We start from the raw sequence: 19268 nt of genomic DNA on the forward strand, positions 1-19268 counted from the left end.
CACAGTGCCTTTCAGTAGCAGAACAGATTAAGTCCCTGTTCTTTTGAACAGGCTGCACATTGCAGTGAACCAAAACCAGAGCAAAGGCAAATTATGTGTTTGGGAATACACTTGTGTTTCTTAAATTGCAGGAAAAAAGAGGATAACCTTGCATGAATAAAACCATTTCTTACTCTGTAACAGCAGTAAAACTGACATGAATTTCTATTAAAGAACAGAAATAAATATCAAGTGCAAGAAGTTACATCAGGTCAGCACAAATTACAGGATCATACCACACTTGAATTCATTCATTACAAGACTGTTCAATGATGAAAAAATTAATGTACAAAGGAAGCTTTAACACTATTATGACCTGAATGTGTTTACAAGGCTACTTTATAAATCACTTAAACCATTACATGTCTCCTTAGAGACAGGAATGAAAACTGCAAAGAGCAGAACACTCACTTAAGTATGTCCTCGCTTTCTGCCTATATAAAATTGTTATACACGACACTTTTGCACAATTTCAAGAATTTTTTTTTCCAAAAGAAAAAGCAAAACTATAAAATAATAAGACTATGACATGTTAAAGACAGAAGTATCACTGTCAGAAGTTTTAACTGGGTAAAGATACCCAAAAATATTACAGTCATAAAATCTAAAATGTCATACACCAGACCTTTTGGATGGGCATAGCTTTAGCTGGGTCAGGCATCAAAAACACTAGGACAGAAAATAAAAGAACCAGTAAGATCATTTTAAGATGAGGAAAAGGAAGAGGCAAGAATGAACAGGTATGTGTGTGGCACTGTTTTGAAGGAGAGCAGGACAGGATAAATTTGAAAGGAGGACACCACCACTTGAAAAGCTCAATCCCACCACAACATGCTTCCTTAATGCTTCTGCTAGAGTGCAATCTCACAGGCAGAGGATCTCTTTGTAACTGCTAGCTGCAATTCCCTCAGCTTTCCCTCTCCTTGCAGCCATCATGTACATCGGAACTAGCAAACCATCTACAGGCTGTTTCCAACAAAAGATGAGAAAGGAGCATTTTAGATGTTCTCTGCTCAGGAGAACTCAGAAGCCCATTAAATCTGAAATAATGAAATATCAGTGTCAGAAGATCATAAAAAATACTTCAAGAGCCAGAATTCATTAACTCTATTAACAAGCAACACCCAGAGAACTCATATCAGTCCCATTAGTGTAATCATCAGATTGGTTTAATAATGTGTAAAGACATTTAGTGTTAGTTTCTAATTAGCTGCAGTTTACCTTCAAACAGAGTCAGCATCTTATAACTGCATCCTAAAGTAAGAATCCGTGGGCCAGAATCATCAACCTCTAGCCAGGTCCAGCACAGGCAAAGGGAAGATTGCCAGCTCTGAGGCAAGTCTAACATACAGATCAATTCACTGAGTCCCGCTCTTGAGGTCTCATAACCTTGATACTTGTTTTTAGTATAAGATCAAGATGAAAAGTGGTGGAAAAAGAAACATTTAGTTAAAAACATCAAACTTCACTTTCAGATTTCTGAAAATTGTATTTTTTTATTTCTGTTTCAAATGAAGTTTTCCAGCATTCCTGAAAGCAGCACAACTTTATTTTGTCTGATGAAAGTACTCTGCTGTTTCACACACAAGAAAGCATCCACCTGGGAAAAAATGTGGCCACAAGACACTCAAGCTCTGAGTATAGCCAGTTCTCTGCCCCTAAAGAAAATCTCCCTGGCTGTACCCTCGAACCAGAGGATTCATGTCACTTATTTGGCACTTCAGAGAAAACAACAGCAGTGCTGCTGAGGAAACACAGCCAGGAAACCAGTTCAGAGTAGAGAACCAGGCATCCAAGTTACACTTCACACACAACAGAGGAGCAGTTCAATTAGATACAGTTCAATACTGAATAAAACAAAAAATGAGAGGGCCCTTCTTTGACAAGCAGAAAAATACTGCCCTGTGATGTTCCAAGTGCAGTATCTTGTTTGGGGTTTTTTCCCCATGACAAAAGAGGTGCTAAAAACACCATTTTGCAGAAATTGTGTTTGCATCAAAAATGCCAGAAGTAAAATGACTTGAGCACCTACAGCATATTCTTTTTTGAAGTTGATAAGCTATACAGACACCAGTAGAAGGGAATCCCTGACTTTCCTACAACTACATGCACAGTTCACTTGGTTTTATTTGACTGAGAACAGAAGTGCTTAAACAATTGGTATATGGGTAATAAACTACAGTTTTATAAGCCACATTTATGAGAGGAATACTCTTTGATATGCAATAAATTATGAATAGATTACAGTATCTTGACCTTTTGATTACAGTCCTGAGAAGGGAAAGTTAACTGCAGAAGATTTAGCATCATCAACAACTAGAGGATTTCAGATGAAAAGAACTGGTGCATACTCATAAGTAGATAAAAGATATGTCCACCACTAACTCCATGCCACACAATTGCTTTCAACTTTTATATGGATACAACAACCATACTTCATTTTTGTACAAGTCAAGCAAAGTAGAACATCCTTAACAGAGCAGGAAATGAAGTTTTAGTCATTGCACAAAATAAATCAACAAAAATGTAATGTCTGTTGATGACAATGAAACCACTAGCATATGCATTCAGGACTCTGATCTATTCTGTCCACCAGATGCTCCCTCTTTGTGAAAGGCTGGTAAAAAGAATTAGAGAGTTCATTGTGGCTTAAGCAGATTTCTTTCATGCTGTTAAGTATTTTTCTAAAGTTTTACTGCAAAATCTTAATGTTCTTAAGGATCATAAGCAAATATCTCCAATGAACAACTTATAAGCCACAGGCCATATGCAGCGTGGCAGGACAATTCATCTAGCTTGTTCCTTTGGCCGCCTCTCCTAAGAACCTCAGCTGCACACCAGATGACTGCAGTCAAGCAGGCAGTCTGCTCCCCACAAGCATTTTATCTAGGGGGCTTGTAGCCTCTCCCCCATCATACAATAAATAAGCCCATCCTTAAATGCATGCTGGGAAAAGGGTTGATGAGCTTCCAGGAAAGATGTCCACTTCTCACTGCCAGCACAATGCATTTATCTCACAACATCATCAGTGTCCACATCTGAGGAACATATGGGAAGATTATCATCAAGAACAGGCTGAAGGAGTTGTATGGAATCAGCAGCACACTCCTGTCTGCATTCTTTCTCAGGTCTTCACCAGGCACTGCTGGGTAAAAACTGCAGGGTAGAAAGCTTAAACACCTGGAATCCAGTAGAGATACAGGAAGGCAGAGATTTTCAGAAAGCAGAAGAACTACACACACATTTACAACACAATCCAGATGATACTCACCTACAGAAAGTGTTCCAGAAGCTGTGAAATATGACACTCTCCTGTCTCTGGGAATAAAAAACAAACCTGAGAGCAGCCCACCCACCCAAGGACTGGAAAACTGCTGTTGCCTGTGCTCCCCATAGCTGACAGCAGAGCAACACTGATTGCATTGATCAGGAGGCCTCTCACCTCCTAAAGCTGCATGGAAAACCACTGCAGGTCTTTGAAAAGTAGTCCCACATTACCAACACCCTTCTGAAGTACCAGGACCAATGATCTTCAGGTTGTATTTTAAGTAAACACATATTACTGCTGCTACAGCAGCTCTTAACTAATTTCCTGAAATCCTAAATTAATTAGAAATATCAAATAATGCTGAGAGGTTAAGAGGCCTAACAGGCTTTGATATCTAATGAGACTAAAAGACGTTTTCAGCTTTAACTGAAAATACTTGCAAATTAAATAACTCAAATCAACAGAACCCTTTATGTGACAAAATCTTTCAGAAGAATGACTCACGCATATAAAATAAAAAAGAAAACGCAGCTTTGCATTTTTCATCCTCCAGTTAGGTGCAATACATAACAACTTTAATTGAAAATTAAGGATAACCTCATAGCATGCTGAGCACTGCAGACCTTTGCACATGTAAAGGAAGGCAAGAGGATCTCTTGAAGCCAAGGTGAGGGCCTCAGGACATGGTTTCTTAGCAAGTCAGTGGCAGAACCACTAAACAAACATGCCAGAGGAGAGGGAAGGAAAAAAAAATCATATTCCTCAACAGAGGAATCAAGTTTGTTCAATTTTCTCCAGAGGCAAAGAAATAAATATTTACATCTGAAATTACATTTACATTCATGCTTTTATAACAGTTGGATGGTCCAGAGTACTGCCAGTAACACAGTACAATTTCTCAGGTTCTATGGCCAGTAAAGAGGGAAAACAACGACTTCCTTAGAAAAGAAAGCACACATTTAAACCTGAGCATTTACCCATTCTTTTGGAAGAAGTGAAGCTCACAGGGATTGAATTTATTTTTTATCCATACATGTTCAAAATAAAACAAAATCTACATCAGTCGTGCATCAAAATTGTTTAGCAGGGACCACTCTTCAAGTGCAGGTATTGCAAGGTAAGTCACAAGCAACAGGTGAGAAAAGGGAATTCTTTTGCTTAAGTTGTATCTAAGAACTTACAATTCAATGATACACTTTTAGAGAAAATACTATTCCTTCCAAAAAGAACAGGCTATAATTCCCAAGTATGCTTTGTACTGAAAGTATTAAGACTATTTTGTCTTTTGGAATTTTAAGATCCTTTTACCAAAGGTGAATAAATTGCAGGATTTTTCCACTACAAAATCTGTAATCATGCCCATTCTCAAATAGTAGGCTCTCCTGTAATGAGGAGAGCAAAAAAACATTCCAACAAATTTGTCTATGCTTTAATCTATCAACAAATGAGGAAAACCTACTTCCTCTCCAAGGAAATATTTTTAAATGCATTACCTCACCTCATTCTCCATTAAACCACACAAATCCAAACTCTTCACCCAACTACATGAAACAAAGCTGGATTGTAGGGTCCTGATTTGATGTCAGCTGGATTGGGACAAATCTGGAATTACTCCAAAGTAAATCGACTGAAGCAGTCCAGACCTACACCGGGAAAGCTGAATCAGAATATGACCCTAAACTTCTAGGAATAATGCCAAAGATGATATATAAACCCTTTCTCCCTGTACCTGGGAACAAAGACACTGACTATTGGCATTACATTTCCTTGCTGTAAGTAGGTCAGGGAAAAAGTTGAGTAAAGATCAGTAAATGGACAGGGATTACTTTTAATCCTTCTACTTGATACAACTGTATCTACACATCAGAACAGGTCCTCTGTACTTTATAAAGACAAATACACCATTCACATGTTAGTAATTTCATTTGTCCTAGTAAGCCTATTTTCTGGAACATACATCAGCAATGCCGTGGTATCTGAGTTTCAACTCTTACATTGCAGAAATCACTGTCAGTCTCTGTTCTTGTGTAAATGTGTTCCTTTCCAAAATTCAGGAGTACGTGCTATGAGATCACTCCCAAATACTAATTTACCAAATTAACCACAGCAAAAAAGAAACCAAACAATCCTTTCTACCAGGTGCACCACCATGAAAAGAGGAGACATCCTGTGGCAACCTTGTTCTAAAAGCAGCTGGTATAGGTTTAAACCCTGAGCTGCCTGACAGCAAATGCAAATTTAGTCTCATCAATGGTATGCCAGCTTCTGCTCTCCAAAAGCTTAGTGCACACCAAAGGGAAGTAAAGGAACTGTGGCAGGGAGGAACAGATCTGCTGGCTGGCATAGACCAACGCAGTTGATTTCCTGTCCAGGACAATCCTGCAGTACAGGGCCTCAAACAGATGAACCCTTCTATCACCCTCCTCTCTATCTCCATGTATAGTCTCACAACACAAACTTACAAATAGAACACTTGTAATTATTTTTGTAAGTGTTGGCATTTAAGTTAGTCACATATTTCAAAAATCATTATGTATTAACAAGGTTCTGGGAAGACGATGTGCTATTTTCCCTGCTAATTTTGATGTGATAATAAAAGCAAGCCAGAGAATTATCTTCAAGGGGGACTTGTGTCAGGAATGAACGTCCAGAAGACCTCAACAGCCAACAGCCCTTTTGGAGGTACCAAAAGGTGATAGTTTGACAGTTTTCTTGAACATGGTCACTCAAAGTAGATTTTAGAAAATTCATGTACCTAGACAGACAAACTCTCTTTGTACTCATACATATCCCAGAGGCAATAAATACCTTAACACAGGTAAACTCATCTGAAATATATAAGCATATGCAATTCATCAGCAATAGTTACATTAGTGGTACCAGTAGATTTTTTTTACCTACTAACCTGTTGACTATTTGGGATTTTTTTTCCCAGAAATATAGCATATTAAGCCACACCAAAAGCAATTCTTTTGCATTCACATTCAAATCCATGACTTTGAGACCCACAACATACTCCACAGTTCTAAAATACTAGTAAAATCAGTCAATTAGCTCTAACATTTAAATTATGCCATCCATTTCCTTGCTATAATGTTGGTTTGCTCTGTGCAATTCCTTCCATTCCCCAGCAGCACAGCACAGCCACTGCACCAAAAAATTACTGGATACTATCATAGCTGGTACAGAACAAAACTATTATTTACATTTCAACAATGCACTTTCTAACTGGTGCTTTGCCAGGAGTTCAACCTGACATTCAGCTTCCAAGTTCATTTTGCAGGTTAGAAAGCTCTTACATCTCATGTCCTCTCTCCACACAGCATACTCAGGTGATTTGCTTTATAAACAACCTTAACATTCACACTCTTGAACTTGCCAGAATACAGCTGTACTATGTAGTGTAAAATAGTCTGGGGTCTGCAGTTTTCTAGTGATCACAGAACCTGTGAAGATGGGTCGATTAAAGAACTCCAGAAATAAAAAAAAGTTTTTGTTTGAAGGAAGCAAGTTAAATAAACATTGACTACCATTCAGCTGGCTATGTGTGACAGTGCCTGCCCACAAAGCCATCAGAACATGGCTCTTGCCTGCTCTCACTGCCTTACTAACTGGATTAATGTGAAGTATATTATAGCCAATGCAAAGCAACTGTTTACTATGTACTGAGTGCAATCCATATTTCCTGTCCTAACTATTCCTTCGTACCATCAAGCAATAATGAAATAAAAAAGTCAGATGGAAAGTTATCTTTAATAGGCATAAATACACACACACATATATACACCCACACACAGGCGTCTCAAGAACAAGATCCTACAGCAGTGCAGTACAACAGGTGAGTGGGGTTGCTGCTTCCTCACTTGTTAAGGAACATCACAATCCCTCCAGAAAGGAATCTTGAACTACAAAGTAGAAAATAAGGAACTACAGCTTTAAACGAGTAAAAGGAGGAACATGGGCTTCCCCTCCACATGGGGAACACTACTCAATTGTCACCATTTGAAGTACTTCACAAGGAAAGTGGGATATGCACAGATTTTAGGTGTCAAAAGGTGTAAGAGGCAACTCACTGGAGTGAAATTTTACTACAGGCCAGAACTCATACAGAGATGAGCACAGAAACAAGATACCTCGTGCTGAGGAGAGAAGCACCTGCTTTTGGTTAAAACAAATAATACTGATTTTGTTAACACAGGCATTTGGCATAGGTTTATTAGTTTTCATGTGCATGAATAAAGAGAAGTGTGCATATCTGTGGGTCAAACAGCTCTTGACTTACATAATTTGATTTCCAATTTTTCTTTTCTTTTTTTAATGGAACATGACTTACCACTGGCAAGTTACAGTCAAACTCTAGAATTAGTTTTAGAGAATACTATGGAAGCAAAAATAAAGGGGATAGGGGGGAGACAGAGAGAGATAAATGGGTTGACTGCTACCTGTGCCCTATTTGATAACAATATGTTCAACAATATACAAGTTTCCACAACTAAGACATGGGGAAATGCTTCAGTCAGAACACGCTCCCAAGCACAGCTTGCACCTTCTGTGCCAACAAATCTCCAATTCTAATATAGTCCATTTCCAGGAAAAGTCTCACAGGTTGCTATCTAGCTCTTGTTTTCAGAAGCAGTAGCCCATGTGCAAAAAGCTCTTAAACACTTAAACTTTCAGCAAATGAAAATAAATATTTTCCATCAACAAAGATAGTATGGCGGGGGAGGAAAGAACATGTTTATAATAATTTGTTGATTTAAAACTAAATTTTGAGATTCTGAATTCTCAACACGCTATTTTCCAAACAACTCAGTTTTGAAAATGAACCCAATCTGCTGCCTCACTTTCTATGTTGAGTTGTCAATGTTGAAATTGCCAAGTGCATTGACATGGCATTGCAATAGAGATATCGGGTCTTGGACACACTCTAGTCCCAAAACACAACACGGGGAAAAAAAAAAATAAAGTATTGGCTGTAGTTCAGAAAGATCAGTTCAGCAGGTCAGCTGATAGCTACTCAATATATAATTTAGTGGAATGAGGCTGATCAGACAAGGATACGCTCAGATAACACGTGGATGAGTGAAGAGATTCCAGAAAGAAAAGAAATCAACTTCTACAGCCAAGAGGTAAAGGACAATTATAGATAGAAACTACATTATAAACTGGAATTCTAAGTAGAAAGGAGGAATCTAGCTAGGAAGTCAGTGCCCACAGTTTAAGTATTTTAAATAAACCCAACAAACATAAAAGAACGGGATAAGAAAAAATAGGGGAATTAAAAAAAAAATAAAGTAGTGAGAACCACAGATTAATTTAAGAGTGTCTGCCCAAAAGAACGAGGCTTTTAAAAAGTACAAATCCAAAACACATGTCACATAAATAACTGATTTCTGTTGAAATACAAGTTGATCCAGAAAACAGCAAGCCCCATATCCATATCTATTTTAGAACAAACCCATGCAATAACTGTGTTTTAGTAATCTGGTCTGAAAATATTTTCTTCAAAGTATAGGAAAAAATAATAATATATTAAACTACTAGGTCTGAAATGTTATGACAGATTCAATAAATTCAGCCCCTATGCAAGATTCCCAAAAATATATACATACATGGAAAACTACTCTAACACATTTAAAATTAGGATTACTTTTTTCCAAAATATGGAACCCTAAAAATGTTCCACCAAAATAAGTGAGATATTTCTCAGCTAGTCAGGTGTTCCAAGGCAAACAAGTAGAATTCTTCATGTAAGCGTGCTACCCTCACCTGATTAAACAATCTATCTAGAATTACCTGTTAATATATGAAAGCTTAAAGGATCACCAGCACTACACCCAAAAAAACCTACCCTTCCTGTCTTGGGGTGACTTCACAGCCATCATTTTTCTTTAATCTTTTCTCACCTAACCCATTTGTCCATGTAGGTGCCTCAGTATTCCTTCCTATACTACACCTATCCCCATTATCCCTTCCTCTTGCTACTTGAGAACGACAGAATTCCAACTGAGGTTCCACAGAAGACCAACAAACTTCAAAAGTCACGCTCCAAACAAGTGTCTTGTACTAACCTAACAACACCATAAATCTGATACAAATTATTTAGTGCCTACTTTTGTAAATATACTCGGGACACTATAGCAAATCAGAGTGGACTCCAGAAGAGCTCTCTTGATTGCAGGATATGCACATTTCAATCTGGCTGCCTCAAACTTCACCAGCTGAAGGAAGAAAATAGAAGCTGCAATCTCTGCAGCTGCAAGGCTTCTCAACAGCCTACAGAAAGATCATAAATTGAGGTACAGTACCAGCACCACAAAAGCATTTAAAAAAAGACGTCAGACCCCAAACCTGGGACACTGATTTGGCAGTTAAAAGAAGATTCATGTACACTGTGTATGAAGAATTGAGACAGTAATGTATACAATCCACATTTACACATAAGTAAGTATATTTCTGTCCTTGAATTTAAAGGACAATTAAACTGGTTTTTTGGAGGGCAATAAGTTGTTTAAAACTTGAAAAATGTTATTTCATTTTTGGCAAGGGTATGTTTCCCAACACACAACTGACAAAAAGGCAAAGAGCCAGCCTAAGCCAATATACCCAAATAGTAATAAAAAATCCCAAACCATTCCTAATTTTAAATACCTAAATTATAGAAAAGCAAAAAGGGAACTTGGGATAGATGACAAGATGCTTAGTCCATATGTCTAAGACAAACCAACCATAAGAGTATACTAAAAGATTGAAGTACTATGAATTATGACAAGGCAGCTAGGGAACCCGAGGCCTTGAACCTCCATCAAACCCCAACAGCTGGCAGGCATTACTAATGCTGAAAAAGAGTTGTTTTCAAACAGCAATTCTCCACTGAGATAGCAGCTCTAAGATCATGCAGCCATGTCAAGTTAGCTGTTCAGCTACCAGCTGCATCTTTCAATAATTTTTTGCAAACCAAAGAAAACCATCATTTTAGAAAGAGATAGTTCAGGCAAAAGAAAGAATACATCAGGAATTTGAGCTTTACTTCCAAAATATGAAAAGCAGAAACTTCTTGCTGTCTACCAGTACTGCAATTGATTCTGCAGTACATGGGAGCACAAAATAAACCCCAGCAAAAGTATGAGTTGTCTGTGTGTGATAATGAGACTACAACCTTGAGGTGTGCTAGCATGAAGGACAAAAGGACTTCACTGGCTCCTGCCTGGACTGAGTTTGCAGGGCACAGGTTTGGTAGCAGGGATCTACAAGGGGTGCCTTTGTGAGAAGCTGCTAGAAGCTTCCCTTATGTCTGATGGAGGCAGTGCCAGCTCCAAGACAAACCTGGCACTGACCAGGGCCATCAGTGATAAATACCAGATAACAGATCTGAGATGGAAAGAAACCCAAAAAACTATTGGACAGCAGCAATTACAGCCAGAGCAGAGAGAAATAAGGACATGGGAACTGAAGAACCCTGAAGACACCAAGGCCAGTGAAAGAATGGAAGAGGTGCTCCAGGCATGGAGCAGAGATCCCCTTGCAGCTCGTGGTGAAGGAGCTATGCTCCTGCAGCCCGTGGTGGAGCAGAGATTCACCTGCAGCCTGTGAAGGACCCTGCACCAGAGCAGGTGGATGCCTGAAGGAAGCTGTGATGCTGTGAGAAGCCCACACTGGAGAAGGCTCCTGGCACCACCTGTGGATTCACGGGGAGAGCAGCCCACAATGGAGCAGGTTTGCTGGCAGGACTTGTGATCCCTTGGGCTGTTCCTGAAGGACTGCACGCCATGGCAGAGACCCACACTGGAGCAGTTCATGAAGAACTGCAGGCCATGGGAAGGACTCACATTGGAGAGGTTTGTGGGGGACTGTCCCTCGTGGGAGGGACCCCACTTTGGAGCAGGGGGAGAAGTCCTTCCACTAAGGAGCAAGCAGCAGCAGTGTGATAAACTAACCAAAACCCCATCCACTGTCCTGTGTGCCACTGGCAAGAGGAGGTAGAGAATCAGAAATAAAGCCAGGGCAGATGGGAGTGGTGGGGAAGGTATTTTTAAGATTTGGGCTTACCTTTCATTATCCTACTCTGATATGATTGGTAAAAAATTTAATTAATTTCCCCAAATCAAGTCTGTTTTGCCCTTGATAGTAACTGGTGAGTGATCTGCCCCTATCTTTAGCTCAACCCATGAGGCTTTCATTATATTTTCTCTCTTGTTTAGCTGAGAAGGGAGTGATAGAGCTCTCTGATGAGCACCTGACAGCCATCTAAGGTCAACCCACCACAATGCCTAGAGAAAGAAATTTCATTGACAATCTGAAGTACAGCTGCACTGCTTGGTTGTGCCAGTGTCCCTCACCCTCTTTATTAAGGTATCACTGCATCCTCATATGCCTAAAATTCTTCCAATTTACACTGAAGTCTTCTTGACAAATAATCTCACACCAGAATGTTCTACTGCTGATACAGAATTAAAAACCACTGCTGGAAATAGAACATGGGTGAGTATTAATTTGCTGTCTCCTCTCAATGCAGAACACATAGATATCAAGCATTGGTCTTTGCCTGTAATATGGGACCTGCTTGACTATCACAGACAGTTTTCCTTATTCTTCTAGTCTGAGTGGGATTACATTCTGAGAAAGCAACTCCAGAGGGTTTGTAGAAGGCTTGCTACTTAAATCATTATAAAAATTAATAGACGGACAGAAATCCATTATTTTGGAAGCTCAGATCCCACTTTCTTAACATACAAACCCTTTTCTGAACCCTTGGATAAAAAGAACATGCAATTTTCCACAGCTTCAGAGGGCACTAGAGGGATGTGCTTTCACAATAGAGAAGAGGAGGGGAAAAAGTAGTGCTTGCATATTTCCATAATTAGATGTTTTGTGAGATGTCTACTGTCACAGACACACTAACTATGAGAAGCAAACAAGCAGGCATTAAATGTAGGTGAGATACAGACTTTCTGAACCTAGACTACCAAAACAGCTTCTGGGAGAAAAAAAAACCCTAATTTCACAGGATTCCCTCCCAGTGTGAGACACACCATGCCTGGTGATCACAGAATATTGATTCTATTACGAGCTCACACAAGACAGCTCTTCACATTTCAATTAACAGCCGCAGCACCTTTTCCTTTTAACGTTCTGTAGGAGAATGGTAGTTTGACCAAAAAGGTATCCAGCCCATTAGCTGTGAGACAACCCTGTAACAGAGGTCAAAGCACAGTAAGCTTGAACAGCCAGGAGATTTCAAGATCACAAACTTGGTCTGAACACCACAACAGAAGTACAAAGATATCTCGTTCAGAAAACATGATGAGAAAAGGCAACATTTGCTCTCTAGATACTATTGCTCCCACTGCTACAGGAACTGAAGGGAAAACTCCAACTACACACAGCTCCTGGCAGCTTCCTTAACTTGCAACACTTATACCAACACAGGGCCATATCCTTACCTTGCTCTCTCTTCACAACATGAAAAGAGCATTCATTTGAACCAAAAAGGTATTGAAAATCATTGATGTTATATAGTCTTAATATCTGTTGTAATAATGACCAACCTGATTTTAGAATTATAGAATCATTTATGTTGGAAAAGGCTTTTTAAAATCATCAAGACTGTTAACTGTTTTGACAACATCAAAAGATTTTCTTGACAAAAAACTGCATTCAAAAACCTGAGCTCCTTGCAAGAATACAATCCCAACTATAATTACAACTGCTTTTTCTGTCCTTGAACCTGCTACCACAGTAAATATGCCTGTCACTGAGCACTGTAGCTGAGCACTCATACAACGCCCCTCTTGCTTGCTCATCCACTGTTCAGCTGCTCAGAAAAGCATCCTCCCAGTCAGCTCCTTCTCACATCAAGTAACCTGTGTTCTCATGATACTGGGCCAGTTACTATGCCTTGTCCCTGTGGGTGCTCTCAGGAGTTAGGCACAGCACAGCTGTTGAAGATGTCACCCAGGACTGCACAGGCCAGAAAGCAGCAGTACCTACTATGCAAGTCTTGTTCTTTACCAGAAACATCTAAAAGCAAGGCTCACACCTAAAAGCAAGGTTCATTCCCCCAGAGTATGCACTAAGATTAGGTCAGAAGCGCCACACTATCTTTGCCTGTAGGTAACATACCAACACTGAAAGACGTCCTAGGAGTCCAGGAATAAGCACAGAAGGAAACAAGCAGGATGTCTCATACCTTTCACAGCAATCAGTTTCAGACCCGGAAAGGATTCAAACAGAACTATACTGGCAAATTCACATGAAAACTGTCCAAAATTAGGAACACATCAACAGGCATTCAGGTAAACAAGACAGGTATTCAGAGAGAGACAACACAAGGGCAGTGGCAGGACACCTACAGCTAGAGCATTAAGAAATACACCTGCAGGAGTCTTTCAACAAATTCACAAAGGTAATTTCTTCTTTCATAAGTAGAATTACTGCAAGCCAAAGCATCAGATACTTTGCTTTTAAAGTCTATTAAAGTGGTTAGTAGGAACAAAAATAGGTAAATTACACGGTCACTCTTGCGTGCCCCGCTAGTACAAGTGAGTATTTATCCAACTTTAAGCAAAGCTGCTCATCTCCTCCTCAGCCTCTCATTTGAAATCACTGGGTAAAAACAATAAAGTGTCTGAACCAAATGCTGCAAAGACTTTTCTAGCACCTGTTACAGCCTCCCTTTACTACTTCCTCTATTGAAAGATTAAGTTTATTTAATGTTTTTGCAAGACATTTGTGGGGCATGACATTTATCCCTTAAAAGGATAATGTCCTTGAAAGAGAACCTCCTACCTAGGATACTTTTGTTCACATAAAGCAACTCGCAGAAAACATAACTCTTCAGACAGGAGTTCTTGACAGAAAATGGCACAAAACACAAGAAAAGACTCTGCCAAACCTTCCTGAACCTCCAGAAAACATTAAATCACAGTCTGATTTGTATGAAGCCATTTGTTTTAATTCAAAATAATATGGAAATTTTTTCTTGTTACTCATATATGCACTAATTTGTATGCATGCACACACAGAAACATAAAATTCTCTTTTTTCTTGTATTAGTCTACTAAAAGACAAATAAGAGAATTATGAACTGGCTGCTTAGTAAGAATTTCATATTAACCCTTAATTTGATATGATTCAACACTAGCTGGTAACATAGTTTGCTTCCTATAGAGCAAGTCTCAATATAAGCTTCACCTTAAATTTTGCTAAAACTCAGTATCAGATTTACTGAACTAAATAGACTATCTATGAAAGTAAGTACCAAATGAAATTTACGTAAAAAATAAAGACCTTGAGCTTCCACATGAGCAAATAAAAAGCATAAAGTGAGCTACTAAATGCTGTTAATTAAGTCTTCTGACTTCAAGTCTTACCATATTTGTTCTGTCACAGAACAATACACTCAGAGACAAATAAAAAACCAGCACTGCTTGTCCATACAGCCACATTCAACTGAACTACTACAACCCAAGTGAGGAAAAAAAACCACTAAACCACTGCCTCAGATCTGGAGCTAGCTTTACCACCTAAGCAAAGATTTTATATAACTGTACTCTCATTAAACACAAGCCTTCTGTCTTCACCTCCAAAGTCCTTCATAATCTGTCAACACACCTTATCTCCCACCTCAATCATTTCCTGGTCAGGACCAATTCCTGCTCCCAGCGTTCTTTGGCAGCAGTCTCTGCCAGTTGTCAGGTAAGAATGTGTCTGGCATTCTGATAGTCACACTTGTGGGCTGTTCTCTGCTGCCTCCACAAAGTCATTATATTCCTTCACATCTTTCTTTGTAATGTCTCATGAAAGGATCTCAGTGGTCTGTATGCTGATCCAGACTGCTTGGTTTCCCTGTGCCCCTCCAAGTGCTTCAGCCTAACAGTCTTCCCAGTTCCATAATTAATTATCCTTGGAGTACAGAGAGCCTTCATACACATCAGCATATTTCTGATGCACTGTGTTCTGCTTAAAGGCAAGGACTTAAATCTGAAGCAGTAATACAAATAACACATTTCTCCTTGACCTCCTCATTTGCATCAATTCCAAGATAAAAAAAACCCACTGAATTTAAGGTTAAACATGAAGAAGAGTCTTGTGGTTAGTTATAGGGGCAGAAAGGTGAAGAAAACAGACACAGGCTTACAGACTTGTCCTTCACAATCTGCACTACCTGAATTTAAAGTTTCTCGTTTTGGCATGGAGATACCTTGGCACTGGGAGGGGAAGAGAAAGGAGCAAAGAATTTCAACTATATTAAAAAAAAGGATTTGTGTAGAAAAGAGTCAAGAACAGTCCAACAGGACAAAGGAAGAAAACCTCTCAGAGGAAAAACAGCAATCAACACAGATTTTAAAAAGTGTTTTCAATTCTACATGAAGCCCAGAGATTTAATATATAGAGATAGGTAATGAGAATAATATAAAATACTGGAACTTTAATGACTTTCTAAAACAAAATATAGTACTCATGGAGCACAGTGTCAGGACAGTCAATTCTGATAACTTAAACACAAGTCAAGCAAAGTTCAGAATCACATTAAAGTGTTAAAGAACAGATTTAAAAATCATACCAACATATTTGAGAACATTACAAATGCTCATACTTAAAACTCAGTGCTGCAGAAGATTAGTTCAAGAGCAAAAGAAAAAAAAAGCCAGGCACAATTGCATTAGGCTGATAGATATGAAAAAGCATTGTGAAACATCTCACAGCCAAATTCCATTTCAATTACTGACACTAACCAAACTCATAACCAAAAGTGCACATACACAGCATGGTCAATAGAACACCCTTTTATTCACTGCAAAGTTGGTGAACTTCAGTTTCATTTTCTTGTAAAGTATCTACATTAAACATCTGGCGTTTAGAAGTAGTAGTATCAGATGTGGATAAGGAGAAAAAGGAAGAAAAGCACAGAAGAAAAAGGGGAAAATCAAAGACCTTCAAAATGTGAATATCACTAATTCTACAGAATTCTGGATTTTGGACATCATTAAGTGAACTTACTATTTATACAACAGTTCTGCTTAGAAAAAGAATTTTTGCATAAAACTAGAAGTTGAGCCATTGCTGTCTAATCCAAACTTAGCTGAAGAGATGCTGCAATAAGCACAAAAAAGAAAAAAACCTAACTAAACTAACACTGAAGCTGAACTAACATTGACACAGCACCACAGTAAAATACATATATACAAAAGCACCCCAGGGAATTGATACTCTTCAAAAATGTGAGCAAAACCCTCTCTCCCATTTTACAAAATCTGTAGGGTCCACTGGACAATAGCTTCAAACAATGCCATGTATTTTCATCTTCATATATCTTCAACAGAAGCACTGTTTGAAATAGCACCTTTCCAAAGAAAACACATCTCACTAAGCTGAGGTCTAGAACTTTATTTTTTGCTCAGGTGAAATTATGCCTGTGCTCATTAGAGGTCTCACCTGAGGAAGGAAATACAGGGTCGACCCAATCAATTTGAGAATTAACTAAGCTTTCTTGCCAATTATGCTCTTCACTGACACAAAGTGCTTGGCAGAACAGTTCCACCTGGAGCTAAACTCGCTGAAAGTTCATTTTACTACCATTTTCCACAGAAATATTTCATTTCATTAATATTTTTTATTCACTGATCACAAAAATTTTTATGACAATTTGTTTTAGCCAAGTACACTGCCATACTTTGAACACTTTCAAACAGTAATTCAAAAAAATGAAATTCAACCTGTCAACTTTTTAAACCATATCCTCAGAAAACAGCATAAAAGTGTTTTCATCTACATTCTTGTTAGTCAAAGATAATCCTTCTATGGCACAGACCCAAATTTTACCCTCCTGAGCGTACATACCAATGAATAATTTGTTCAAATGTCAGTTGCAATTTTCAAAACTCTTTTCCTGCCTCTGAATTTTAAACATCTGTAACAAATACTTGTTTTGAGAGTGCTTTACATTCATGACACTTGACCTTTTGATGTATGCACCACAAAATTTAAGTTTCAAATACCACGCAAGCAGGAAATCTGATCATTTCAGCAGTAGCCATCTGCAAGGTCCAATATCAAATATTAGTTCTGGGTTGCACAAAGTCATGGGCTACAAATCCTTTTCTGCAACTCATAATTAGTTGCAATTTGCTGCTTCCAAAAACACACTTCTCATGGAACATCTGGTCTCAAAAGCTTACCTTAACATTGGGAAAGTAACATTTGGCTGGTGGAGTGTATATATGCACATCCACATCTGCATACAGATTAAGTGTAACTACAGAATGCAAGCATGTCCTCTGTGGGTGGCTAGGACTAGAGATTTCTACTCCAGCACAAAAGCCTCTTAGCTCTGTAACTGTAAAAGAATATATCAAGAAATACCAAGCAATAGCAAAGTGTTTTCCAATGTTCTTGCTGCCTAGTATCTAGTTATTGATGTTAAATGTTAACAGCTCATCAAGCACCCTACCAAACACTTGAGTTTTTCAAGAACTGGAATTTTTGTTTGCATGATTCTTAATACAAGTGAAGCATTGTTGAAATCAAAATGTGAACAAGGCTTTATAAAAAAACAAGCAAAACAAACTTGTAAGCCTCTCTAGAATTAAAGCATCATGCTGATCAAAAAAAGATCCAGAAGTTCAACGTTAACATAACCAAGTATTTTTGGTTAACTAAGTTAGACATATGACAAAAATTGAGGTACTGTATATTTCAGCTTCTCTATGTCAGAAGGAAACTTTACCTATGCCTGTGAAAACAGCCTAATGCACAAATTATTCTGAGCAACTAAAAGAAAAAAAAAATCCCCAAAGACCCTTACACACAAGAAGTCTTCCAAGAACACTCAAGCAAGCAGTATAATTTCTAAAGGTAAAAATTACTTAGACTCCAGGATCTTCAAAGCATTCCTTTAATAATAGTAACTCGGGTTTTGAAAAATGCCCAGTGCTGAGTTGTGCCACATACACGTGACACAAGCAACCAGCACTGCTTCTTGGGAGACAGAAGCTGGAAGTACACAGGATGCTATATTGGTTTTGAAATCCATTTCTTTTCAAGTCATAGGAAAAAATCTGACAGAGCACTATTTAACTTGCTATCACATCTGCAAGAACACAGTTACAGCTAGTAGAGTTTAAAAATAAGCATAAGGGAAGACATTAGCCAGGACAAGAAGAAAAATATTAGCTTCTCAGAAAACAAAAGGGATCCCAGCTTCACATGCCAGATTCTTCAGAAGACTTTCAAGAAAGTGACCTATTGAAGCTCTTATTCTCATGAATCTCCCAACGTTGGAACAACATTCATCACATTTCTTACCTGAGCCCCATCCTTTAACTTCAAGATGCATTCCATTGTATTGATAGTGATGACAACTGGTTCTGATCCCAATTTTGTCCATGGCACATGAATCCGAAGTTCATGAATATGCCCACTTAAAAAAGTAAATGGCAGTTTCAGCTCCTAACAACAACAAAGAATGCAGAATTAACTACTTAAACAGATCAAAATTCCAGACACATTATCACAGAAGAAGTCCAAAGTTTTTCTCTCTCCCCTATTCAGCAGTGTTCCACAGGACTTAGCATTTGCCTTTATAATCACTCGCACGATTATGTCACAATTAGTCTGTTCAAAGGCAACATTTGGATTTGGATTACCATGTCCTTGACAACAAATGATAGTTTAAAACCACCTCTCTCTCACATGAAGCTACTGCAAAATGTTTTGCCATTCAAGGTACAAGTAGAAACAAACAAGGTGAAGGTAAATACTTAAACTGATACGCAACCAGTATTATTGGGAAGAGCACAAACTTGGAATGAAACATTGACAATGCCACAGCAAGGCATTCGAATTTCTTTCGAAATATTTCAATGCTTAAGAGTTTTAAGATCTCAGTTCTCTTAAGACTGGCCCACTGTTGCCTCTTTCACATCAAACTGCTTAGTAAACACAAAGTCATTAAATTTTT

The 19268-nt window shown here is 38.5% G+C and overlaps 1 protein-coding gene across 6 annotated transcripts in view; it reads right to left on the minus strand.

Annotated features, from left to right (window-relative positions):
- VPS13B (vacuolar protein sorting 13 homolog B) overlaps positions 1-19268 on the minus strand; it is a 422459-nt gene that overhangs the window by 395155 nt on the left and 8036 nt on the right. For all 6 annotated transcript variants that reach the window (XM_063390273.1, XM_063390281.1, XM_063390302.1 and 3 more), the window contains exon 3: positions 18614-18757. In XM_063390273.1, coding sequence (XP_063246343.1) covers positions 18614-18757 — 144 coding nt within the window. The remainder of the gene's footprint in view (positions 1-18613; positions 18758-19268) is intronic.

Source organism: Prinia subflava, chromosome 1 (genome assembly GCF_021018805.1).
Source record: "Prinia subflava isolate CZ2003 ecotype Zambia chromosome 1, Cam_Psub_1.2, whole genome shotgun sequence".
Classification (NCBI taxonomy): domain Eukaryota; kingdom Metazoa; phylum Chordata; class Aves; order Passeriformes; family Cisticolidae; genus Prinia; species Prinia subflava.